Source organism: Lampetra planeri, chromosome 37, assembly GCF_965212315.1.
Source record: "Lampetra planeri chromosome 37, kcLamPlan1.2.h2, whole genome shotgun sequence".
Lineage (NCBI taxonomy): Eukaryota > Metazoa > Chordata > Hyperoartia > Petromyzontiformes > Petromyzontidae > Lampetra > Lampetra planeri.
Window position 1 is genome coordinate 2,921,986 of NC_136143.1, and position 24,183 is coordinate 2,946,168.

The 24,183-nt window shown below is 49.6% G+C and overlaps 4 protein-coding genes across 15 annotated transcripts in view; 3 read left to right on the plus strand and 1 right to left on the minus strand.

Annotated features, from left to right (window-relative positions):
- Positions 1–613: 613 nt before the first annotated feature.
- Positions 614–7,380, plus strand: LOC144730902 (uncharacterized). The gene is made up of 7 exons (XM_078611738.1): positions 614–882; positions 2,553–2,677; positions 3,389–3,514; positions 3,878–3,902; positions 4,005–4,131; positions 5,512–5,648; positions 6,321–7,380. The coding sequence occupies exons 1-7, from the start codon at positions 672–674 to the stop codon at positions 6,494–6,496; spliced, it is 927 nt and encodes a 308-aa protein (XP_078467864.1). The 5' UTR covers positions 614–671; the 3' UTR covers positions 6,497–7,380.
- Positions 7,381–10,317: 2,937 nt separating this feature from the next.
- Positions 10,318–13,629, plus strand: LOC144730904 (centromere protein V-like). 2 transcript variants are annotated; one of them, XM_078611741.1, is made up of 5 exons: positions 10,342–10,390; positions 10,422–10,558; positions 11,303–11,372; positions 12,131–12,245; positions 12,886–13,629. In XM_078611741.1, the coding sequence occupies exons 2-5, from the start codon at positions 10,449–10,451 to the stop codon at positions 13,008–13,010; spliced, it is 420 nt and encodes a 139-aa protein (XP_078467867.1). In that variant the 5' UTR covers positions 10,342–10,390; positions 10,422–10,448; the 3' UTR covers positions 13,011–13,629. The 2 variants fall into 2 exon arrangements, with proteins under 2 accessions (XP_078467866.1, XP_078467867.1); XM_078611740.1 differs by having other exon boundaries at positions 10,318–10,558.
- On the minus strand, positions 11,979–19,008 carry PIGL (phosphatidylinositol glycan anchor biosynthesis class L). Of its 2 annotated transcripts, none has more exons than XM_078611737.1 (7): positions 18,342–19,008; positions 17,914–18,013; positions 16,336–16,426; positions 15,988–16,055; positions 14,787–14,818; positions 14,540–14,673; positions 11,979–14,060 (listed from the first exon to the last, which is right to left on the minus strand). In XM_078611737.1, the coding sequence occupies exons 1-7, from the start codon at positions 18,796–18,798 to the stop codon at positions 13,959–13,961; spliced, it is 984 nt and encodes a 327-aa protein (XP_078467863.1). In that variant the 5' UTR covers positions 18,799–19,008; the 3' UTR covers positions 11,979–13,958. The 2 variants fall into 2 exon arrangements, with proteins under 2 accessions (XP_078467863.1, XP_078467862.1); XM_078611736.1 differs by having other exon boundaries at positions 11,979–14,063; positions 18,342–19,005.
- A 376-nt stretch (positions 19,009–19,384) lies between these two features.
- Positions 19,385–24,183, plus strand: part of LOC144730905 (nuclear receptor corepressor 1-like) — a 65,671-nt gene continuing 60,872 nt past the window's right edge. For all 10 annotated transcript variants that reach the window (XM_078611743.1, XM_078611748.1, XM_078611749.1 and 7 more), the window contains exon 1: positions 19,385–19,479. The gene's annotated coding sequence lies outside the window, so the exon portion shown is untranslated. The remainder of the gene's footprint in view (positions 19,480–24,183) is intronic.

A 24,183-nucleotide genomic window follows, 5' to 3' on the forward strand; every position in this document is an offset into this window, starting at 1 on the left:
ACGGTCGAGATGTCACAATCGCCCACATGTCACGCACGACGCGTCTGTGCCACACCGTGTCAAAGAATACGGTTTATCCGTATTCTTGTGCAGGGAAATTGAGTTTTCGGGTCCATACCGCGTACAGCCGTTTCAATACGAGCAAATGTTTTTATTGGTTTGTGTTTCTCCCTTGTGATGTGACTTTGGAGGATAAACGTTGAGATTTATAAGGGCACGGGGTGACACATACAGTCTGAATTGGTCCGTAATAAAGTAGGCAATGATAGGGGGTTGACAGGTATGCTGTGCATGTAATTAAGAACATTGCCTAATGCAATTGCACATTGTAGCAATCTAGTCGCGGCACCATCATCATCATCGGCCACGGTAAAAGCCACTGCTGCATGAAAACAATTTTCTCAACGTCACCGACCATCGCTCGCGACCCCGCGCTGCTGTGCGCCAAACTCGGTCGCAAATCGCCTCCTTCTCAGCCGAGTGGCTGCGTGGGGTCAGCTGCTTGGCTGTTCTTGACTCGAATTACGCCCTCGCAATAACGATCGCGAGCCATGGCGATGATGATGATGGTGGTGGTGGTGTCGATGATGGGCGTGTAATAAAGGCGTCACACACACACGCCGAGTCAGCGAGTGAATGCCCCTAATTCCATACCCCCACCCCCAACCCCCATGCTGCACTCGCCCTGCCTCTCTTCTCGTAAACACGGCCCGGCCCAAACGCGGTGTCGGCATTCATGGTACCCGGGACCCTGCCCAGTGCATGTTGCGGACCGTGTTGAGAAGGCGACCTTGCCACCTCCCCACACCTGCAAGTCCGAGATGACTCCCCACGGGTTCCTCTGCTCCCTCGTGTTCGCCACCTCCGTGCTGCTGTCCGTCGGTGAGCAGCTCCGACGGAAAGTTTCGTTGTTCTAACTTGTCTCCGTGTTTGTATTGTTAGGTGCATTCTTCAGACCGACGGTAATGATTTGGTCTGCGCTGTGCATTATAGAGTTGTTGTCGAACTGGGACCCATCTAACAGAGAGGGTCCTTTGCCCGCACCATCTGGCAGTTCACCAGCGTCTGTTCAGGCAAAGCATGTCACTGCTGTTGAGAAACTTAATGTAGCAAACGGTCCAGAGTTTGTGTGGAACTAATACTGCTGAAATTCTGAACTTATAAAAGACCATTTACTCTTTGGTTATTTCGGTAAAGTCACGTAGGTATAAAATAAAATAAATTAAATCACGACGTTTCGATTGACCGATGGGATGTAAAACAAAATGTGAATCTATTTTTTAATAGTGAACCAATATGGAAAAGGGTACGAATTGTGTTCGTGGTCAATTCGTGACCGGTGTTGGGTGTCCACCTGTGGGGGTCTCCTTCTGCTGGTCCCGCGGCCGGGATGAGCCAGAGCGAGGGATGTTGCCGTGGTCGTCCTGAGCTCGGCGTGACGGTCGCGCTCTCTCTCTCTTCTCTCTCACCCCAGTCGCCCAGCACGCGCACCATCTCGCCATATCTGGCAAGCCAAGCAGGCTCGTGCCTGCATAGTGCTCGGGTTGATTGCAACCCCGCGCGAACAAACAGGGTGTCGATGGCAGTGCGGCAACGTATCGATTTGTTTGGACTGTGCTCCTGTCCTCCCAACGTGTGTTTCCCCGACTAGCGTGGTGAAGTATGGTCAAATAACCCCCATGAAGCGCATGGCGTTGAGGAGTGGGGGGGGGTAGCAGGTTAATCCAGCAGTGGATTTACGTAAATGCTTACATGTCGTCGCCGCCGCCGACGCATTGCTTACATTTTTCTTCACACAATGAGGGGGCGGCGCGGTGAGTCAACCTGCTGGTATATTTTTCACTTCCAGAACAAAGTCGTGGGGGGTTTCTGTTCCGGTAAACACCAGAGGAGCTTAGAACTACAGTGCAACCGTAGAAGTTGCCGCGATGTTATTGGCTGGCCCCCTCCTCTCCGCAGGGCATTATTCCAGATGAATAAACTCGTTGTAGAAATCTTGATTTGAAGCTTTCGTGACTGCAGGAGCCCATACTCTTCGGTTCTTTCGGTAAAATCACGTAGGTATAAGATAAAATAAATTACGACGTTTCGGGCGCAACACAAGCGTCCATCGTCAGGTGGGAGCCAGCATGGGGAAGCTACCTGATGATGGACGCTTGTGTTGCGCCCGAAACGTCGTGATTTATTTCATACTTTCATGACTTTACCGAAAGAACCAACGAGTATCGTTGTAGAAAGTCCAATGTGTGTTTGTTAGGACTTGTCCAACCGGCAACACTTAATTGTCATCGTAATCGGTAGCATGCTGATGTTGAATCCAGCGGGAGGCGAGAGGGATGGAGTGTCATCACGTGTAGGCGGCGTGTTATCTGTGGAGGCCACCACACGCGCACACACCACAAGACATCTCTCTCTACCTTTGAACCGACATTCTCCAAGTCCACGTGGAGCGTGTTCGTCGGTCGCCAAAGCGCGAGAAACTAACACAACGCGACTTGTCGATTTCGTAGTGAACCTGTTGTTCGTGCCCCCCTCTCCCGGACCCCCCGTAGCCACGCCGGTGTGGATGGGATACTACGAGTGTAGAGGTGCCGGCTCCCACTCCCTGCATCCGAGCGATTGCGCCTCTTCGCCAGTCCACGCGAACGCCACGCAGTACTGGAGCGTGCTGGCCGAGGTATGTAACCTGACGTTGCACGCAGCGCACGGCACTTGCAAAGCACACGCACGTTGTCCAGGCACTGGGCTCGTGTCTCCTGCCAAGAGACCCTGCAGGCTACACAGCAGGGACGCCTGGCCGCTCCGGACCCTGGCACGTCAGTGTGTGGTGACTAGGGGGCCACTCCTTCTGACGTCTCCAGGCTGACCTTGGCTCAAAATTAATTATCCCCTCTTCTCACGCATTGCTCGAGGCAGCTGCAGACATTACACGTGGCACATTATGCCAGCTGTACAATACGCACTGGGTGTGTTTATATGGGCACATCGGTTACAGGTCATAGCAACGTGGAATTTCCATCAATCTTACCATCTATGCTGTAACCGTGTAAAAATGGCACGGCTACAACACCTCGAGATGACCGATTAACATAACACTGCAAGCGTGAGAGAGGTTCGTGATACGCAGGGCGCATGGAAGAGTTGCCTGCCTATGGCTGTGGAGCTCCTCAACAAGTGACTTGTGGTTTGTCGCTTTGAGGATGTTGGCAGTGGAGGTTATTTCATGACCTAGAGCAGAAATTGTTTGGTTTAACGGGTCTTGCTCTGCTGATGAGGGCATAGAGGTGGAAACACCGATACAGAGCTCTCCCATGTAAACAAATGCAGGAAAATATTAGGGCATTACTCTCCCAACTCTACTGGTGGTGCTGCTGTGTGAATGTTGCAGAATGGCGTAAACACGCTAACTGCCTCCGTGAACGGGCCCGTGCGAAATGAGTGCTTCCCTCCGGAGTGCGTCAACGTGGCGAGCTGCTTCATCACCCTCTCTGGTTGCCACACCGTGGAACTCAAGGTGAGCCTCCGTAATGTCCCACATACTTAACAAGGACGAGGATTAGTGCGCTGAACATGTAATGTTCAGGTCACATGACATGCAATCGGGGCATAATGCGAGTCGTGCCTTCCTGTAGTTTGTGAGCACATCTTTGGGAGTTGTTAAATCTGCTTCTAAAAGGAAATGGTCAAGCGTCCCGATGTTGCAGGGACCCTCCTGAAGTCTTGACTCGGTGAGGTCTTCTGGGTAAATACTAATGATCAATGTTATTAAATGAGCCTCACAACGTATTCCATAGCCTCTTGCATACGATGTGTGCCATACACGGGTTCTGAAGTGTGCACGGTTTGAAATGCAGTGTCACGTTTACTTTGGTTGCAGGCACAAGATAAAGCATGGCAATTTGGTGAGACAGACGAATACACGCAGACACGTGCATTTACACAAATACTTCATTGAATGACCATGTGAAGGACCTTCCTGCACGTTCTAATATCTCTTCCATCAGTTCCAGTAACAGTGGGCATTCTGCCAAATAATCCGGCTCCTGTTGGCAGTACCGTCGACCTGGTGTGCCTGCCCAGCTTTAACTCCACCGACCATTTGCAGGACCATGAGCCAGCACGCTGGGAAAGGTTCGTCGCACTCCGCAGATGTTACAAATTCCACACACTCGGAGCATTGAGTATCGGTACAAGGTTTTGAGTTGTCCTGTTGACCCTCGTATCTCCATTTTATGGTAAAAACCAGTTCTACCAGTGCACAGGAATTTTTTTGGTTGTGCTGCAGGATGACAATGGTATGTGTTTTCACGTGTGTTATTTAACTATTTTATTTACCAGGTAAATCCGACCGAGCTATTAGCTCTTTCTCAAAAACGACCTGGCCACAAATAATAGCTCAACGAAGTGGCTTATGTGGAAATGTATAGCAGCCAAATGCTCTAAATGCATGGTTTCTAAATGTGGAGGGGCAAAAACCCCGAGGACCCGGAGAAAAATCCATGAAACCATGGGGAGAAGATGCAAATTTAACATATACAGGGGTCGGGATGAAACTCGCAACCTCCTGCATACCAGACAAGGGAGATAGCAGCATCTCACCACCCCGGCACCCCATCTCATATCAACACATTCGAAAGGGCACCCAGAGTGGCAGCTTTCCTTGTAGGTACAAGGTGACTTGGCACCTGGCCTGCAAACGGGCATTAAATAGCCAGTAGTAGACAATGATTTCTGTTGTATGTATACCCAATAAAGTATGATCTTGATTTGACGCTTTCGTGACTACAGGAATCCATACTCTTTGGTTCTTTCGGTAAAGTCACGGACCCAGACAGACATATAATGGCTTTCTCATTTTGAATTTCCTGGGATCTTTTAAAGTCCACTGAAGCAGACGGCACAGTATTATGGTTATTACAACCGCAATAATAACCAGGGTGGCCTGCCAGATTTGAACAAACCCCTGCAACAAGCAGATAATGTGTTGGGCTGTGTCACCGATGTGTATTCGGGTTGTACCACGTGTCTTTCAGCACGAGTCATGCGGTACAACCTGAACACGTATTGGAGAGCTAAACTAGTCACCTGAATTATGATTACATTGTGTGGGTGCGGTTCTAACGCATGCAGACTGGACTATAGTTAACCTCAAATAGCTTTAATCGTTTGAGCCATGATCTATCCACTGTGTGAAAGCCTCTCCAAGCCGGCACCACCACCTCTCATGGTTTTGTGATGCAACAGTCCACCCAGGACCTGCACAGAAACTGATTTAATCTCCATCTCCACAGTGGACGTCCTTTCGAACGCGTTCCATTCCGTCATCTCTTTTAGAAAAGTGTCCTGCCCAAGCACACTCGCTACAATGACAACTCTTTTGCAGAGAAGGCACAGTACGCGTCGGTTGATTGGTAGCCTCGAAATGCTGAAAAGCAGTGATTTGCTGTATTTATGCGTGACAATCATTTGAATGATTTTGGGTAAAGATGCCAACTGCTCATTGTCTTTCAGACATGGAAGACTACTGGAGGAAGACCAAAATCACAAAGGGCATGTCAAACTTCTTGTGTCCCTGGCAGACAGTGGAGAGTACGTTTGTGTTCTACCTGGGTTCAGGAGCCAGCCAGTGACCTTAAAAGTCCGCACAGGTCAGTAGTAGGGTTCCATCCTTGTGGTAAAGTCTGTAGAGTTTCTTGCCTGTTTTGAAGTATCATAATATTTATCACCAAAACATTTCAATTATTTTTCGATTTAAAGCTTTCGTGACTGCAGGGATTCATCTTCTTCGTTCTTTCGGTAAAGTCACGTAGAATGGAAAAAAAAAATACATAATAAAAATAAATTATTGCTAGGTGGTCCTTGAGCACATTCCAAACCTCCTACACAATGTATCAGAATAAATAAGCAGATAACTAACACCCTTTGCATATGTCCGTTCTATACAAAATATGGAGGTAATTTGCACATTCCATCAGCTGAATGGCCTTTTGGGAGTGCATAATGTCAGCAGCATTGGTTCTGCACAAGCCAAACTTTGGACTGGTTTTGACAGTCGGTGTCTCATTGGTAGTTGGGCTTGCTTGAGCTAATGCTGGTAAACTGGCAGATATTCAATGGCAAGGTCTCTGTTAGATTTGGTGATTATTTTTTTTTTGCATAATATAAGTGTTCATAGATCTGTCAGACAAAATGATAAGTATCTGAGAACCTTTGTAAATACCCTATTTGCCGTCACCCGCATATGCGCAAGCGCATGATAAGCGAATGTAAAATATGTATGTTGTGTAATGAATGGCACAATCTCTGGTTTGTTTTTGCAGACAAAATCATTCACGAAGAGACCCTGAAGGCAGTGACTGGAGTCCTCATCTTCTTTTCCGTCCTCATAGTAGGGGGCTCGATTATTTTGTGCTTGAGATGTCGCAAGCCCAAGCCGCCAGCGCCGCTCAGCAACCTGGCTGACTTGGAAGCACTCGCGAAAGAAAACGAGCAGTAGCTGTCACCAGAGTGTCTAGTAGGGCATCATTTTAGCAGGATTTGTCCGGCCGGGTTGGCAACCCTTCAAATACTTCTAACAGCCGACACATACCGTACTTCTCGCTGTGGCTGTGGCTACTAGTCCCGTACCACCTCCTCCCGGTCTTGCCGAGACCTGGAAAATATTAGGTGAGAAATCTAAGCCTCGGAAGTGAGGTGTGAATGAGTAACAACCCTTGGCACACCATGAGCCCAAGGCTGACAACAACATAAACGCGTTGCTCAATGAGGTTGTGGCTGGCCAGGTTTCAGACTGAGAACAACTAAACAAGACGTGGCCGAGTGCTGTGTATATTCATGCAGGTAGTTTTTTGTGTGTCCTCCGATGAGCACGGTTGGCTACATACGCTGCGAAAGAAGTTCAGCGTACATACATTGCGGGTAGTTTCGCCATATTTTTGGCTGAGGTCAGTTTGGCAACTGTCCAAAAGCGAAGTTTTAATACCTGTCAACCCATTATCAGTGGCTTACCTTATTACAGACCAATTCAGACCATATTGGTCACCCCGTGCCCTTATAAATCTCAACGTTCATCCTATAAAGTCTCATCACAAAGGAGAAACACAAATGGACAAAAAAAACTTTTTCCCGTATTGAAACTGCTGTATGCAGTATGGACCTGGAAACTCAATTTCCCTGTACAGGAATACGGGTAAACTATATGGGTTGACATGTATGGGTTTTTATACACCCCTCCCCAAAGATGTCCCCACATAGAGAAGGGGGGTTGGCGCTTCTCTCCGTTGTCAACCATTAACCAGTGGTGGAAATTCCACGTTTATACGCTGCACTTTATTACCCTATGCTAGTCTGCTGTATTCAATAAATCGCATAACAATGTAATCGCTGTACGTGTACAATAATTAAGTCCAATGCAGGGCTACGTGTTGGTCAGCAGAGCGCAGTGCAGTACCAGCTATTGCTGTACCGTACTTATATGACCTCCCCACCTCAACCATTTGCCCGCATAAGCCGGCTATTGCGAGCGTGGGGAGGTATGGGGCCGTCCATAAATGACGTCACGCAACTATGGGGGGGGGGGGTCAGACATTTGTGACGATGTGTGACGAGGGGGGGGTTTGAGAAATGTGACGTCACATCAAAATGCGCAACTTTAAATATAGACGACACGTTCTACTTAATAAAATATACTTTTTTATGTTTTCTCCTACAACATCAGAGTGCACTACAATGACAATAGTTTAAAGTGATTTGAACCATGTTTTATTTGGGGGGGTGGGGGGCAGAGCTTTGTGACGTCATTTGTTGTGGGGTCTGACTTTTTGTGACGATGGAGGGGGGGGGTCAAAAATCGTCCAAAATCGCGTGACGTCATTTATGGACGGTCCCTATGTTCAAAACAACCTCTACAAGCAGCACGCGTGAGGAGGCACTCGTTTAGCAGCAGCACGGGCAGCCCCATCGCCCCTGAGTGCCGCACGGAACTGAGAATCGCCTCGATCGTGTCGGCTCCAGGGCAAGGTGGTGCTGGTGGTGGTTCAGTTTTAAGTTTCATGTATTTGGTATAGCCCTATGAGCCATTCGGCTCCATGCACAAGAAAACATCTTAATGTGACTAAGTGCAAACAGAAAATCCAAGAAAAGGCAGCAAAATATTGCAGAAAAAGCACCGTACACCAACGCTGTGTGCAAAAATCCCAGTGGGATGCAAGTCAAACAACAACCACAAGACAACTTAGATTAAGGCCATCAGTCTTACTCCGTACTACAACAAACAAACATGGCCAAACCAAAAACTTTTTCGAAATCACCAAAATAAAGCCATAAAAGCAATGTAACACTGATCATAGGAACTGTGACCGAATTTTCACAAACACATTCCTGCGGAGGGAGCTGGTAGGAACGTTGGGTTGCTCGGTCAATGGCCAGGGTCAACGGCGGCGTCGTGTATCCCGCAAATATGCCCGACTGTGAGGGCGGGCACAAGCCGGCGTGAGTAGGTGAAACGTTGAGTTTTATAAGGGCACCACGGGGTGACCAGCCCCTCCCCACCCAGCCCCACCCTCACCACCCCACCCAGCCCCTCCCCACCCAGCCCCTCCCACCCAGCCTCTCCCCACCCTCCCCTCTCCACCCAGCCCGACCCCTCCCATTTTTGGATGCACGACGGACGGACGGACACAATAATCCCCTGTGGGCTGGTGTAACCAGGAGGTTCCTACCAGTATAAAGCCATAAAAGCAATGTAAGTGATCATAGGAACTGTGACCGAATTTTCACACTAAACGACATAAACAACATGTACCACCAACACCCTGTAGCCGTAGCTGGCTGCATGAGTCACTCCACAACAGCAGGAGCACCAGGAGCATGGTGGTGTTAGTGAACAGACGACGATGATTATTGTGGTGAACAGGTGGTGGTGTTATTTTGTGTTTGTTAAAGGAGTTTTCTTCTATCGCCGCACTTGGGGCCACACTCGTGTCGGTGTTGGCCGTGCTCCTGGGTAGCGACCCGCGGTCTTGGTCGTTGTCAAAACGTAGAATGGAGAGCGACAATCTCCTTCGCGGTCTGCAGCAGCAAGAACAACAACAGCCGCCACCATCGCAATCTTGATGTGAAGCTTGAGGTCGCGCCTTGGCCAGCGAAGGCCGCGTCGCCATGGCAACACCGGCAGCTGTTGCGCATAGCAACCGCGAGCGGTGATAAGCGACGGCATCTGCGGACGTCACATGACGTCATTTCGCTTTTAAAGGCGTAAACGGTGAACGCGACGTTACAAGATGCGGCAATGACGTCACGGTCGAACATTCGCGATGACGTCACGTATCTGCGTCCCCCGCCCCCACCCCCTTTCTGGAGTCTCCCCCACGTGACCGCGCTGCCGCAGGGGCGGGTCCGGGTGCGGTCGATTCCGGAGTCGATTCACTGTCCGCGTTATGAAATCGAATCGCGCGTGTCGGTCACATTGCGAGTTCTATTTGAAGCGAGCGCCGCACTCGGCTGGGGTCACGTATCTCCCCGCCAGCCGCTCGAGGCGCGTATCCGCCACGAAGTCACCAGGGATCGAATCGCTTATCCGCCTTGTGAATCCCTAAATTGCGTCGATGCTTGCGACGAAAACAAGAGCCGAGTCGTGACGCCCAAATGTATTCGTAACGAATCGAATCCCCGGCAGAATCTCCGCGGTGAGGCGGGATTAGCTGCAAAAATTGGCGCGAATCGAATCGTTGAGATAAACCCCGCCCACGTGACAATCTGCACAACCTGCATAGAGAATCGCATCTTGACGATTAATCGAATCGCTAAACCTAACCCTGCCAATGTAACAATTTGCACAACCTGAATAAAGAATCGCATCTTGACAACGAATCGAATCGTTGAGATAAACCCCGCACACGTGACAATCTGCACAACCATCATAGAGAATCGTTGAGATAAACCCAATTCACACCCCCACCGCCACGTCACAATCGAGGAGTTCCCCACAACTCTGGCTGTCCGCCTGATGATGCCGGTTGTAATTACAGGCGAGACGTCAGGGTCCCCAGATTGTAAATGTTGTGAATTTGCTCTCAAACACACCGGTGTGCTGTACGAGTAACGGATTGTCATGTTCTGTTTACGTGACAAACCTTACTAAGTGGTCGGGTGGTGGCGGGTTTAACGACACATTTATATATTGACGCGATCTCACCCAAAAACACGCCTCTGTTTTGGACAATATCGAAATCGCGTCTTGACAACGAATCGAATCGCGACAGCCCCACGACCTCGGAATCGAATCGCTATCGAATTTATAATCCGCACGTGGAGTGGGGAGGAGTTAAAGGGCCGTGGGCGCGCACCCGTCCCAGACCCCCAGAGCCTCGGTGCGGCGGGGAAGGACGACCTCCTCCCTCCTCCTCCTCCATCTCCTCCACCTCCTCCTTCCTCCTCGTGTGTCCCGCATGGAGGAGCAGGGGGCCGGGCTGGTGCGGCGTCACGAAGGCGGCTGCCACTGCGGCGCCGTGCGCTTCCTCGTGTGGGCGCCGGCTCGCCTCCGCGTCCTCGACTGCACGTGAGGAGCCCCCCACGAGCCCAGAGCCCACGGCGTGAGGAGCCCCCCACGAGCCCAGAGCCCACGGCGTGAGGAGCCCCCCACGAGCCCAGAGCCCACGGCGTGAGGCCCCCCACGAGGCGTAAGGAGCCCCCCACGAGCCCCGAGCCCACGGCGTGAGGAAGGGTTTTACGAAGTGTAAAAATGAGCGCTTGCTTTTCGTGGGGAATGTAGGAAACAGAATCGATAAGCGGGCAACGTCTCCGCATATCCGTCCCTCCCACATGGAAAACTAAATAAAAGTTAATTTGACACATTCCATCAGCCACGCGGCCTTCTGGGAGTGGAAACATTCAGCAGCTATATAGCACCGGGTCGACACGATCGGGTTCCATGCATAAAGTAACATTGTGTGCAAACACATGCGTTGCACGTAACAAATACAAGACCTCAGTGGATGCTCAGAACAATACATTCTTGCTCAAGTCAACTTGTTATAACAATGGTCTTAAATGAAATCGGTGTTATTCGCCGATCCATGTATTGCCCGTTTAGGGAAATGCCAAGCATGCGTCTCTCCGTGTTTCTTCGAGATCTTCCGCCGGATGACTTTAAAACAACGTTATGCACGGGAAGCCGTGCGCCTTGCGCAAATGTTTTGGCCAATGCGTCGCTTGAGTTTGTTGTGGACAAATCGATCACCGCACGGCGACTCACCAGCGGCGCCGTGACCTCTCATCACCGTGACCTCTCATCACCGTGCAGATGCAGCATTTGCACAAAGAAGCAAAACAGGCACTTCATTGTCCCAGCGTCGCAATTCAAGTTGCTGAAGGTGCGTGCGTTTCACACACTTAACGTTGACCTCCAAAACATTGCTGCACCGCAAAGAATTGTCAGTGTGGCAGGTATCGACGTAAATTACAATTCCTTGCATCTTTTTTTAACTTCGTCTCCAAATTAAATTAGCGGTGCAATACCGGCGACTTCACGAGACAACGAAGACGTTTGGATATGTTGCAGCGGCAGCGTGGCCCCGGTGCGTCCAAATAGGCCGTGCACAAACCTCTCGTCTTACGAAAAAAACTTTTCAAAGCGGCCTCGTCGTTGTGCAATGACCGAAAAATTACCCCAAGCCAAAATGCAGCCAAACGGCGATTAGAAAATAAACAAAGGTTTAACACGTAGGCTGTCGCGATATAAATGTGTCGTTAAACCCACCACCACCCGACAAAGCCAATTAGTAAGGTTTGTCAGGCAAACAGAACATGCCAATTCGTTACACAGCAACACCGGTGTGTTGGAGAGCCAAGCCACAGTCCTCAGATTGTAAATGTTGTGGCTTGGCTCTCCAACACACTTAAGTGGACCGAGACCATTATCGTTATACTCACATGCATAGAAACGTATGATTTCGACAAAAACATAAATACAAACAGGATAGGAATGTGATTATTTATTAATCTCATTACTGCGGATTGGTACAATTAACTGCATTATGTCTAATGATATTGCTCCGCTTGCAAATTGACTCCCACTTTCACCACACTGACAAATTACTTGTAAATCGCCGCTGCTGTTTTTTTACAACAGGGAGCCGAGAACCTCACAACGTACACATTCAACACGCACGCAGCGAAGCACACCTTCTGCAAGACGTGCGGGGTGCAGAGCTTCTACACGCCACGCTCCAACCCGGACGGCTTTGGTAAGAGGGCATGAGGTGTCACCTGTTGCTGTGCCTGGGAAACCTGCGGTTTTAGCTGTGAAGCACCGATGCCGCCTTCCTTCAGCCACTGGGAAGTGAGATGGCCCAGTGTGCGAGCCGGGGAGCAGGTGAGCTCAGCCGAGCTTCCCACAGCAGCCTCACCGGGTCAATTCGGCATCGAGCTGGTTAAAACTGTGTTTTTGTAGAGCATGGTGGGTGCTATTATTCCAGCCACTTTTGGGACTTGTGACATAATTGGTCGACACGGTAGAGAGAAGAGCATGCAATGTTGTCGCTTCACTTTGGCTCAAATCAAGGACTGTGTTTTTATTTTAATACAGAGGGGCTGAAAATAACAAATGTACATTTTACTTTGGGATAGCCTAACCTAATCCAAACTTGCATTCAAGTTTAAAATTGCTTCCCTCTGACCACAAAGGATACTGAGGGGGAATAGGGCCTGAACCCACGGAGCCACGTGGATGACGGAGCGTGAGGCGACAAGATCGGAGCCGTGCACAAGCGGCCGTAGACTCCTCCTGGGCTAAGGAGTCTATTTGCCACCGGTCATGGGAACGCGACACGAGAGGCAGCAGCGTGCATGAGAAACCCAAAGGCGTTTCCCACTTGTGTTTGGCAGGTGTGATGCCCCACTGTCTGGACCCTGGGACGGTAGACGGTGTCTCCGTGGAGGTATTCGATGGGCAGGAGTGGGAGAAGTCCATGGCTGAGCACGAAGACATCCATCGCAGATCCCAGGAGTGAATGATCAGCTGTGCAGAGCCCGAGGTGTGACGACATTCACACAAGGTGCTTACGCATACCTCGATCTTGGTAATGCTCTTCGGGTGGTCGGGCGGTTACGGTGGTGCACCCCCAGTTGTGGAACTCCCTACCATGGAGATGAGGCTCTCGATGTGTTTTGGCATCTCTAAATCACGACTCAAAAGCTATACGTTTAAAAAAGGTTTTCCAGAGTTTTGGTCCTCTGGCTATAATTCTGCCACCCAGTTCTCTCTTTAAAAAATGTCATCCTTTCATACACGGCACCTTCAGATTTTTTTGTGAAAGGCACCTAGTAAGTGCAAGTTATTATTAAGTGCCCCCAGCTTGATGTGCAAACAACAAAATGAAGTCACCGTCTTGCATACCGCTATGGCTTTGGATGTAGTCCTGAGCAATCAGTGCATAAAAGGCAACATTTTAAATATCAATCGCCTTGGCCCCTTTTGGAAAAATGTCAAATATTGTTTTGTGTGTGGTTATATATCACACGCAATGATGGTTACAGAAAATTACAGTTATGTTTTTCCTGCAATGCCGGCTTTCAGTGCCAACACTAATTACATTACAAAAATAAACAATTGCAAACCTTGTTCTACAAGTTTTCTGACCTCAAGTGTAATGTTTTGAATCGTCTGACAGTGATCGGAAGACTAGTGTGATCTGCTGGCAGGTCGTGGCATGTCTGTGTGCGGCACTCAGGCAATTATTTTAATACCGCAGCAGCAGTGGCAGGACCCAACTATGTTGTACTGCGAAGACATTTGCCAGACACCCACCAAAGGCTAATACTTTCCAATATTAAAGGTTGGAAAATAAAATTTAGATGTTTCACTGCATTTCACCTGCCAACACCTTGTAATCCAATTGCCCCACCTTAATTATAGATCCTATTTCTCTTAGATTTGGGGGCGTAACTTGTATCGGAGTTCACAAACCATCTTCGGAGAAGGTGTTGATGAGCATGTACCGAGAGAAGACAATGTAGAGGTAGCGAAACCACACCAGCTGGCTGCGATGGCGTCTCATCGCCTGCTGCAACACAAGCGAGTGGCATCGTGAAGCCGACGGCACCCGCATGATGACCGCACTATTGCACGGGATGCACTTCGGTCACGCAGGCCGTCTCACGCAAGTTGGCCATTTCATTATACAGTAAAATCTCATTACATCATACGCTGTGGGGACCCTGTATTTTTGTGCATTAATGTGAAAGTACTTTAATCGGAAATGGCTAGAAATATTACAAAAGATGACGACAGAAAGCTTTTTATGGTATCTGTCAGTGGTTGTCATTGTTCTAAACTACAATGACTCGTACGTTGTTTTTTTTTACCTTTCGTGCAGAAAATCAGCCAAGAATGTTAATCTGACGGACCCTTAAAACGGGATATCGCTACCGGTATAAGGCTCCGCTTGTTTATTCGCCCGTCACACAGGCATTTCGTGAAATTGCCGCGTTGGTAAAACTAAGTCCAGTTGCGGTGGAAAAAGCAGGGTCGGTGACTTACCAGGCCTATCTCGTACTCGTCCAGAGAAGCGAGACAAACGAGCGCCTGTGACCGCAGCACGCTGAGGGGCAGGTCCATGATGGAGACATACTTCCTCAGCAGTGAGACGCTCTGCAGGTACAGTGCGCGGCAGCCTGCGGGTGTACGGTCCGACGGAGATCATGAAGACAGAGATCATGAGACACCTGGATTGCGAAGATTAGACGCCCAAGACTGAAATGCGCATGTGGTATTTAAAACCATTTACCTGGAGGAAGTCTCTTCTCAGACTGCAGATTCCTAAAAAAACAAAAGACCAGTTTATTTCAGTACTTCGCCTTGTAATCATTAACTTGTCAACCACGTTACCTTGATGTCAACTCGAGTTTAACTTCTATTTATAATGCCGGCAACGTCACAAACCAATGCAGCGATTCAGACAGCAAACTCCAGGCGTGTAATGGTTCACTGTCTCTGCATTTCGATGAATTGTCACCATTCCAGGAAGCACATAAACAATCGATTAGGTCCATAATACATGATTTTTGGGTTAGATCGCGTAAATATATAAAAGTGTCGTTAAACTCGCCACCACCCGACACAGCCAATTATTAAGGTTTGTCACGTAAACAGAACATGCCAATGCGTTACTAGTACAGTATACCGGTGTGTTGAAGAGCAAAGCCACAACATTTACAATCTGAGTGATGTTTCGCCAGTAATGACAACTATCTAAATCAGGCAATAGCCATATTTGTGGAGAAATCCTCCCTTTTCGTTACTTACATAGAGGGAGAGATGTGATGACGTTACTTGTGTGCCCTTCTTGCGCGAAGTAGGGGTGGATCTCAGTTGTAATTACTGGAAAAACGTCGTGCTCAGATTTAAATGTTGTGGCTTTGCTCTTCAACACACCGGTGTGCTGTACTAGTAACGAATTAGCATGTTCTGTTTACGTGACAAACCTCACTAATTGGCTGTCGGGTGGTGGCAGGTTTAACGACACATTTATGCGATCGAACCCAAAAAACCTGTATTATGGATGATATTGGTCGCGAAAGCCTACGTGTTAAATTGATTAGGTCTTAGTTCATACTGTCTTGTCTGTACTGTTAGAGTAACGGTTTGCAAGGATTGTTTTGGACTTTTTATTATCATTACTTTCTTGTCTGTACTGTCTTTTTCCACTGTTTTGTCTCATTCATCCCATTAGCCTGGAAGAAAAATCTGTGGACAACTGACAAGGTCAGCTTGTGTGCGAAAGCGGGACGGATTTTAGCATCGCAAGACCACGAGGTATGGTATTAATGTAGGGGGGAGTCCTTCATCCAGTAGTGGATAGATCGGCCCCAATGATGGTGAATGGATTTTTTGCATGCTGCTCAAGCATCCGATCTTGTAAACCGTGACACTGACAATGTTCGCGGCTCGGTGCGAGGCCTTGGTGAGCGGGAGACGGTAAGACTCACCTGAGTGCGTGGTAAACGGAGATGTGGTTGGCATGTCCACTCACTCCTTCCGCGTCAAACGTCAGCACCTGCCCGATCACACCCCCCCCCCCCCGGTAGGGACACGTTACGTTTTGGGGGCTGGCATAATGTAAATTACGTTAGGAATTATATTTCGAGCACTGGGTTGCTGAAACGCTTTCCGCACCATGTTCCATGACCCTAGCAGGAATTACTTTCAACAACCAAATCTCAGGTGGACGGCGACATCGACAAACGAAAAAAACGTGCGCCGCTGATATCGAAAACTGTTGCATCTTACAGATTCGGATCGAGAATCGTAGAGAGTGCAAAAACTTGTCGACTCACCAAGCCGATGTTGTGCTTCTCCACATGCTGCAGTATGATGTCAGCCACCAGGCTACTGTCCCAGGTCACCTGTGGATCGTCCGGCAGCTCGCTAAACACAACGCCACGAAGCAATGCATACGCGTACTCATTGTGCACCGTTTCAAATTAAACAGCACACAGCAGGAAAAAACATGTCGCTTCACACAGAACCTACATTTGACATCGTGTTCTCAAGCTGCAGGGCAGCAAGAGAGAGGAGTTACTTTTCCTTTTGTGGGCACCTGTGGTATACCATGGTGAAGTGTATAAATTTATGTGGTATTTGATGGTGTATTGAAGTGGTAAGGTGAGGTTAGGGGCCGTCCATAAATGACGTCACGTACCTGGGGGGAGGTCAGACATTTGTGACGTTGTGTGACGAGGGGGGGGGGGTTTGAGAAACGTGACGTCACATCAAAATGCGCAACTTTACATTAATATAGGCAACACATTCTACTTAATTAAATAGACTTTTTAATAAATATTTCTCCTCCAACAGAGTGCAGCGAAATAAATACGCACTACAATGACAATAGTTTAAAGCGATTTGAAGCATGTTTTATTTTGGGGGGGGGGCGGGGGGCAGAGAGCTTTGTGACGTCATATTTGAGGGGGGGTCTGACTTTTTGTGACGCCGTGTGACGAGGGGGGGTCAAAAATCGTCCAAAATCGCGTGACGTCATTTATGGACGGCCTCTTATCCGAGTGGTGAGGGTGGTGCAACTGAGGTGAGTGGGTATCTGCGGCATATGGCATACGGTGTAGTGCAGTGAGGTGGGTGACGTGTATGATGGTGTGAGGAGGGTATCTGTGTCGTCTGATCACGTGGTTGGTGATCGTGCCATGTGGTGAGCGTATTATACAGGGTGTTTCAAAGAGATGGACCCGATTTGAAATCGCGATATCTCTGCAACCACGAACCGCCCATGAATGAAACTCTTCCCACTTGAAAGAGCGGGGCATAGAGTTTCAAATGATTACCGCGAGATGTCTCTCCCAGCGCACAAACAGTTCCTAGCCTCAGTCATTCGCAATATGGTGACCCCACAACACACAAGGCGTTTTGCCTTGTGCAGTTCAGCAAGACTGAATTCGTAATTGCGGTGCAGCGTGCGTTTCAACGGCGTTTTGGCATTGATCCGCCAATGTCAAAGAGCATGGTGGCACAAAAGACCGTGTTTTTGTGCCACCATTAGCAACTAATCTGGATGACCTCAAAAACAGAATCACGGCAGCGGTGACTTCAGTGGAAGAAGACACTTTGAGAGGCGTTTGGGACGAATTCAACTATCGTTTCGTTGTCCGTACAGCAGATGGAGGGCACAGAGAGCATTTATAAAATGCTTAGTAAAACTTGATAACTCATTAAACCGTTTGTAACTTTTCGTGTAATTATAACATGTTGCCATCGTGAAATATATGGCTTTGAAATCGGGTCCATCTTTTTGAAACGCGCTGTATGTTGGTCAGGATATCCGTGTAATATGACGACGATGCAGTGACGACGATGCAGTGGCGACGAGGTGAGTGTGGGCACGTGGGGGGGGGGGGGGTCACCTGCGATCCACGACCGTGACCCGGGAGTTTGGAATGCCCAGGACCCGGCAGCTCTCTCGCAGCTCCTTCTCACGCAGGTTTCCCTGGTTGTAAAAGTTGCCTGTTGGACACCATCACCACCACCACCACAATCAACAATGGTAAGCACCCTGCAGCCACTCACCAGCATCGCCTACAGCTCCAGGTGCTGATAGTGGGCCGGGATCAAATTGAAGAGGCAGATGACTTCGGATTTGCAGTGCTTTTGGTAAACCGAACGGGGGGCAGTGCCATTGCCAATGCGCCAAGAGCAGCGGCCCCCCAACACGTGTTCCGCGAGGCGATACTGCAGGAGGAGTTTAGAGTGACTTGCGAGGTGACGTCCGCACGGAGAGACCTTCACCCAGCAGTGGATAGACCATGACCAGCCGGGACGAAAGATTACTCACCCGTGGAGAGGCAGAGGAGGTGCGCGGCTCTGCTGGAGTGACGCAGCCGCTGTATCGCCGGCGAGAAGAAGAGGCACTCGTCATCTGGATGCGCTGTCACCAGCAGCAGTGCGGGGTCCACAGGGTTATTGTGGTGGTGGCGGAGGTGGCGGTATGTCACCACGAAGGCCAGCAGCGCCACCAGGGCCACGAGCCCCAGCAAGGCACCCACCGGCACCAGCACCAGGGGCCACGGGACGAGGAGCCACGTGAGCCGTGTGAGCAGGGCGACGTGGAGACACCAAGAGGTGAGCAACGTGTACACCGAAGAGGCGAGGAACAGCACCATGAAGAACGAGACCAATAGCAGGAGCCACGAGGCGAGGGGTCTCGCGGAATCCACGAGCGGCGTCATCAGGCCCAGCAGGACCCCTTCCACACCCAGGATGGCCACGACCAGCGGGGATTGATGCCGCATGGCGCAGAATGATGATGATGGTGGTTCGACAATGTTTATCTTGCGGAATAAACCTCCAGTCTGCGCGAGAGCAAGGTCGCACGCGTCTCCGGAGTCACCACAGCCGGGTTTTGGACCGGCTCGTCACCGGCGCGTCACCGGCTCGCGCCCCGGTTCGAGCCGAGACCCAGGGCCTTGGGCCCGCTCTGAATGAGCTCGGCCGGTCGTCCTGGGACCCCCCCCTCCCTCGACACGCCCACCAGACCTTTGCTCGTTCACTATTGGCGGAGAACCGCGGGTCCGCGCCCGCCAATGGGAAGCTCGCATGCGGGGTTAGCCCCGCCTCCTGCCCCCTCTTTCTCACGCCCGCCCATCTCACCCGCCCCTCTGCTCCCTTACCCCTCCCCCTCTCACCCGCCCTTCTCCTCCTCCCCTCTCACCCTCTCCCCTCTCACCCACCCCTCCTCCTGCCCCCTCTCACCCGCCCCTCTCCTCCACCTCCTTCTCCTCCACGCCCATTTAACCTTTGCGCTTGCCCTATTGGCTGAGGGGCGCGGGGCAGCGCCGCCAATGGGAAGCGCGCATGCGGCGCAAGGCCCGCCCCCGGCGCGCATGCGCAGTGACGCCCCCCGAGAGGCCTCTTCTGCAAGATGGCGGCCGCGGCCCGGGGCCTCGTCGCGGCGATTCCGTGAGGGGAGCGCGGTAAGCGGCGACCCCACACGGGGCCCACAGGGGGCCCACAGGGGACCCCACGGCGACCCTCCCCGCGTGGCCGCAGGGCTCCATCTCGCGGTGCGTGGCCGTGGGGGGTGAGGGCGATTACGCGCAGGCTGACTGCGGAGCGCTGCGCGGCCCCTGTCCGCCCCCTTGCTGCTGCTGCTGTTGGGTGACATCCGGAGCGGTGCGGGGTGAGACCAGGGCCCTGTGACCCCTGGACCGTGGCCCTGACACCCCGCTCTTAAATTGGTCCCGGGACACCGAACCCCGGTCTCCAGAAGCCTGTCCGTAGCGTTAGGTCCATGGAATCCCAGATGTTGATCACCTGCGTCCCTTGACCCAGACTCGCGTTTCCTCTGTCTCTGAACCCCGCAGCGGCTCGTCCCCCTCTGCTACCGTCGGTTCCTCGGCTCGAGATCCCCGACCTCAGATCATCGAGCCCAGATGGCTGTCTCTGTACCCCACACCCTGGTCCCCAAGGTCCACAGACTGCCCCCGCCACCCAACCCCTTATGTTATTCCTGTGCTTCCGAAGCACGGATTTCCCTTGTCAAAATATCCGGACAACTGGCCAAACGGGGTCATTCGTCTCACGAATAAAATCCACTCAATGTCTCTGGAACCCGGACCTCACACCCCGTACCCATTGCCCCTGGTTCCCGTGGCGGAGCCTCAGCGGCCCCCGGGGTCGCGGTGGCCTTGGGGGGCCTTGTGTGTACGCGTTGTTTGGCGGTTGTGTTTGGTCACGGAGATGTCACCCGCGCGGGGCCTCCAGGAGGAGTTCGGTGGCCGTTATAGGGTCGTGGCCGTTATAGGGCCGCCCGTTTGGGCTCCACTACTCCCTCGGTCTTCGGCCCCGAACGTGTGTGGAGGGGGAGTCCCCTTTCCGGGGTCAGCCAGGTTCCGTCGACGCCAGCGTTGTTTGCCGCGCTCTGTTAATGGGTATTGGGCTGCGGGTTCTGTTAAGGGCTGCGAGGTGGGCACGATATATCAGTATAGCAGTGGATTGAATCCATCTGTGCGGAGCTTTGGGTGTCGCCCCATTGTGGCCTCGTATCTTGGTAAATAAAGCATATTATTATGATTATGATGATGTCGTGCACTTGCGGGTGTTTACCCCGCTGTGTAGCAGAAGGGCGGTGATATGCCCCGCTTAGTGCTGGAACAATGGAATATATCAGCAGGGCCTGGATGCTGTGTAACGCTCTCTTCCACAGCAGATTGGCACGCAGAAGGGTCCCGAGAATCACCATTGTCCTCTTACTATGATCCTTCTGGTCACAGTGCTTTAAAATCTTGAAAGCAGCGTGGATGTCTGCAGTGTCTTGTAGGGAGATTTCGACTGCAGTCCTGACTGCAGTCTGATGGGCAGTGCAGCAAAACGCGGCTGTCAGTGCCCGTGTGTTGTGCGAGGCTGCTGTGTGTGCCTGTGATGAGCTTGCAGAAATGCTCATCGTCCAAGTGCTCACTTGTTTATTTTCTGAGGAGTGTGACAATGACAAGGGAGGAAGTTGGTTATTTGCAGTGGAAGAGAAGGTATTTTGTCAGTATCACGTTTAGTAGGTAGGATAGCACATATAGCTGGCAATGTTTTCATAACAGGTGTATGTAAAGGTATATTTGGAGCAATCATTAGCTGTGTGATGTATTAAGCAATCATTCCCCAATTTCCAGTCATAAAAAAACATGCATTTACCTACTATGATTTTTCACAGTTCAGATATATTGCATGTTTTAACAAATACCGTATTATTTTCTTTGTTTTGTGTTCGGTAACAGTGCTGCCAACCGAAATTAAACCATCACAAAACATACCACGTTGCACCCAACACCATATCACACCTGAACCTCATCACCACCACAACCACGCATCACTTGGGCTTGTTAAACAAATGCCGTCATCTACAAAGTATGCAGACGTAAGCTTCTGTCTACCGTGAGACATGGGACCAAGAAGCCTCATCCTCACATGAAAGGGCTTCCGATTCACTTGAAGGGCTGTAGCAGAGTGGCAGTAGAGGTCGATTCGCCGCCTTAATTGGCCTGGTGACTTCTTTCGATAGCACCTAATGCGTGTGTTGCTTTTGAGAGCCATTTTAGTATACCAGTGCGTTGTGTACGTGCCAGTGTTATAACAGATGGTATTATTTGCTGTATTGTTGCAACAACATTTTCAACAACATTTTCTGTCAGTATGACCTGGCCTGTGCATCAAATGGACATTGAAAACAAGTGTGCGAGTTTAAGGATTCAATAGCAGTTTCCCAGATGTCCTCTGTGAAGTACTCAATCGTTGGACAGTGGCCTGGTACGGTTGAAGAAGGGATGTAATTCTTAAAGGAGTCTTAAGTAGCGGCCATCACTGAAGGAATGACATGGTTGAGATGGTGGTGGGATGAGGGCTTCTGCAGCAGTGAGCAGCACGTGCTGGTGTTGTTGTTGCAGTGTGTCCGTGCATGTGACTGCGGTGCCATGGTCTTCTTAAGTGATGTATGTGGCTGGTAGCTTGCAACTCGACAAGGGAGTTGCTCGTTTTTCGCCGATTTAATTGACCGAAACATGCGTCAACGCGTGCAGTTTGCTTGGTGCAATCGAAAAGCTTTGCCGAATCTGACCACATCTTTCCACAATTTAACCCATTATTTCAAGGCTACAGTAATTGGAAGTGTAGAGTAATTGCATGGTATTTGCATTTGGTGGGATATTTGGCCTTGTTTAAGACCCCGTGTGAACCCTAGGTCTTGTGGGAAAATGCCTGCACGTGAAACGGCCTTGTATGAATACAGAGAATTTTGATGCTTTGGCCAGTGCTGCGAGCATGATTTATTTACCCCTTTTACTTCTACAGTTACCCTCCCTTAATTGGTGAGTGCCACTGTCCAATAAAAAAGTGAGGATAAGTGTTCACTGTCAAGCGAAATGGGATTCTTAGCATTAGTGAGTATCGCAGGCGAGTGAAGAGCATTTGAATGTGGGAAAATGTGTTTGTAAAAAATAATCAGGTTTTGAGTCAAGTCAGGATTGTATTTTACTCAAGTGGTAGTTGGATGTCTCTTTGTATATGTTTCTGTGTACATGGGCTCAGCACTATGTGTCGGTTATTAACATTATTCCTGGAAATAGATGACTCACAGATGAATTTAACTTCCTGAGCTCAATGTTACATTCTTCAAATCAGACGTGTAGCATTGAATTTGGTTACATTTGTATGGATACGCTCTGTACAGTGGGTTCTCATAACCTCGGCAGTAACTAGCGGCCACTACATTCATTCGGCACAATGTTAAAAATAGAATTGATTCTTGAATCGGAATTGCGACCCTGAATTCGAAACAATTCATCAAATTGAGGTGGAGGGGAGGCGTTGAATCGTTCCACCTTTAATAACTCCATTTAAAATCCATTTACTTTCTCTTGCTAAACAGAAGGACGTCGTTTGGTGAAAAGGTCATCTGATATTTGAGGAAGCGCTGTTGGTCAATTAAAAAAAAATTTGACATTCATTTGACAATGACGGGTTTTTTTTTCTTAAAATTTGTATCGATAGAATCAGCTTGTGTGCAGGCGCTCAGCGGGTTGTTACATCGCAGGAGCATGTGAGATGGCGGGCATACTTTTGGGGCTTTTATCCAGCAGTGGATTGACTATGGAGAATATTTTTAATAACCCTTGGTACGTACAGTCACATAAGTATTTATTGTGCGTCCGTACTTTGGTAATATTTGTTAGCTGGGAAATCGTGAATCTTAAACATGGAATTTGATTTTGCAAAATAAGCATGTTGCCTTTTTAAAGATGTATACACTGAAGTGTAACTAAAATGTTTAATATTACCATTCCAAGGCCAACTTGTACTACTGTCATGATTGTTTATGATGTAGTCAAGCACAGTGTAAGTTTTTCCATGTCTAGAACGAGTGAATATCCTTGAGCTCCCCAGTGAGTGGTGGTTTGTTATGATTTTTGACCTGGCTGGCTCTTAGCCAGCTCCAAAAGAGATTGCTTCAAAGGTTGTCATTCACGCAGCCCTTGGGCAGTTCTAGAAGTAGGTTCCCCTGAGAATGTAAGCTCTAATTAAGGTCCCATTTCGTTTGACGTCATGACCAAGCAAACATGCTTAAATGGTAAGTTACAAAAGCACCTAGAGATGGATTCCTGGCACGTACAGTGTGACGTATCAGCCAGGAGGCGCAATCTTATTTGATGAAGCCAAAAGCGGTTGCTACTTTTAGAACTGTTTATTTACAGTCAAGTGTTACGTAACATTTTTTTTACAACACATTCAAACGATTGTCGTCAAAGTTGTGGCCTTGCTTTCAGTTAAGCCATAAAAGGTACAGAGCCGATTATTAAATGTCCAGGCTGCTGTACCCCTTGCAGGTCATACGTCATCTGCACAATAAGTTGTGGAATCTGGCAAAAGGAAGGAAGCGATGGTGACGTGTGGTGGCATTGGTGTTATTGTTTGTGGTGACCTTTTGACCTGAGGCACAAGGGTGGTTAATGACGTTTCCAACAATGATAATAATTAATAATGGGTTTCTGGAAACCAGTTTATCTGGGCTTGGAGTAAGTAAAAGGGCCATTATTTTACAATCATTGTTTAATTTATTAGATTTCACAGACATCTGATCCAGTGCTCTGGAGTCCAGGGTTGGTGGATAACGTCGATTTGTAGTGCCCCCCAAC

Excerpts from the sequence above, each read along its gene's own strand:
- LOC144730904 (XM_078611740.1), top strand. The coding sequence starts at position 10,449 with ATGGAGGAGCAGGGGGCCGGGCTGGTGCGGCGTCACGAAGGCGGCTGC. Across the intron at positions 10,559-11,302 it reads CTCCGCGTCCTCGACTGCAC|ATGCAGCATTTGCACAAAGA; the intron begins GTGAGGAGCCCC and ends ATCACCGTGCAG. Across the intron at positions 11,373-12,130 it reads CGCAATTCAAGTTGCTGAAG|GGAGCCGAGAACCTCACAAC; the intron begins GTGCGTGCGTTT and ends TTTTTACAACAG.
- LOC144730902 (XM_078611738.1), top strand. The coding sequence starts at position 672 with ATGCTGCACTCGCCCTGCCTCTCTTCTCGTAAACACGGCCCGGCCCAA. Across the intron at positions 3,515-3,877 it reads GCCACACCGTGGAACTCAAG|GCACAAGATAAAGCATGGCA; the intron begins GTGAGCCTCCGT and ends CTTTGGTTGCAG. Across the intron at positions 5,649-6,320 it reads GACCTTAAAAGTCCGCACAG|ACAAAATCATTCACGAAGAG; the intron begins GTCAGTAGTAGG and ends TTGTTTTTGCAG.
- PIGL (XM_078611736.1), bottom strand. The coding sequence starts at position 18,798 with ATGCGGCATCAATCCCCGCTGGTCGTGGCCATCCTGGGTGTGGAAGGG. Across the intron at positions 16,056-16,335 it reads AGAAGCACAACATCGGCTTG|GTGCTGACGTTTGACGCGGA; the intron begins GTGAGTCGACAA and ends GTGATCGGGCAG. Across the intron at positions 14,674-14,786 it reads TGAGAAGAGACTTCCTCCAG|GCTGCCGCGCACTGTACCTG; the intron begins GTAAATGGTTTT and ends GTACACCCGCAG.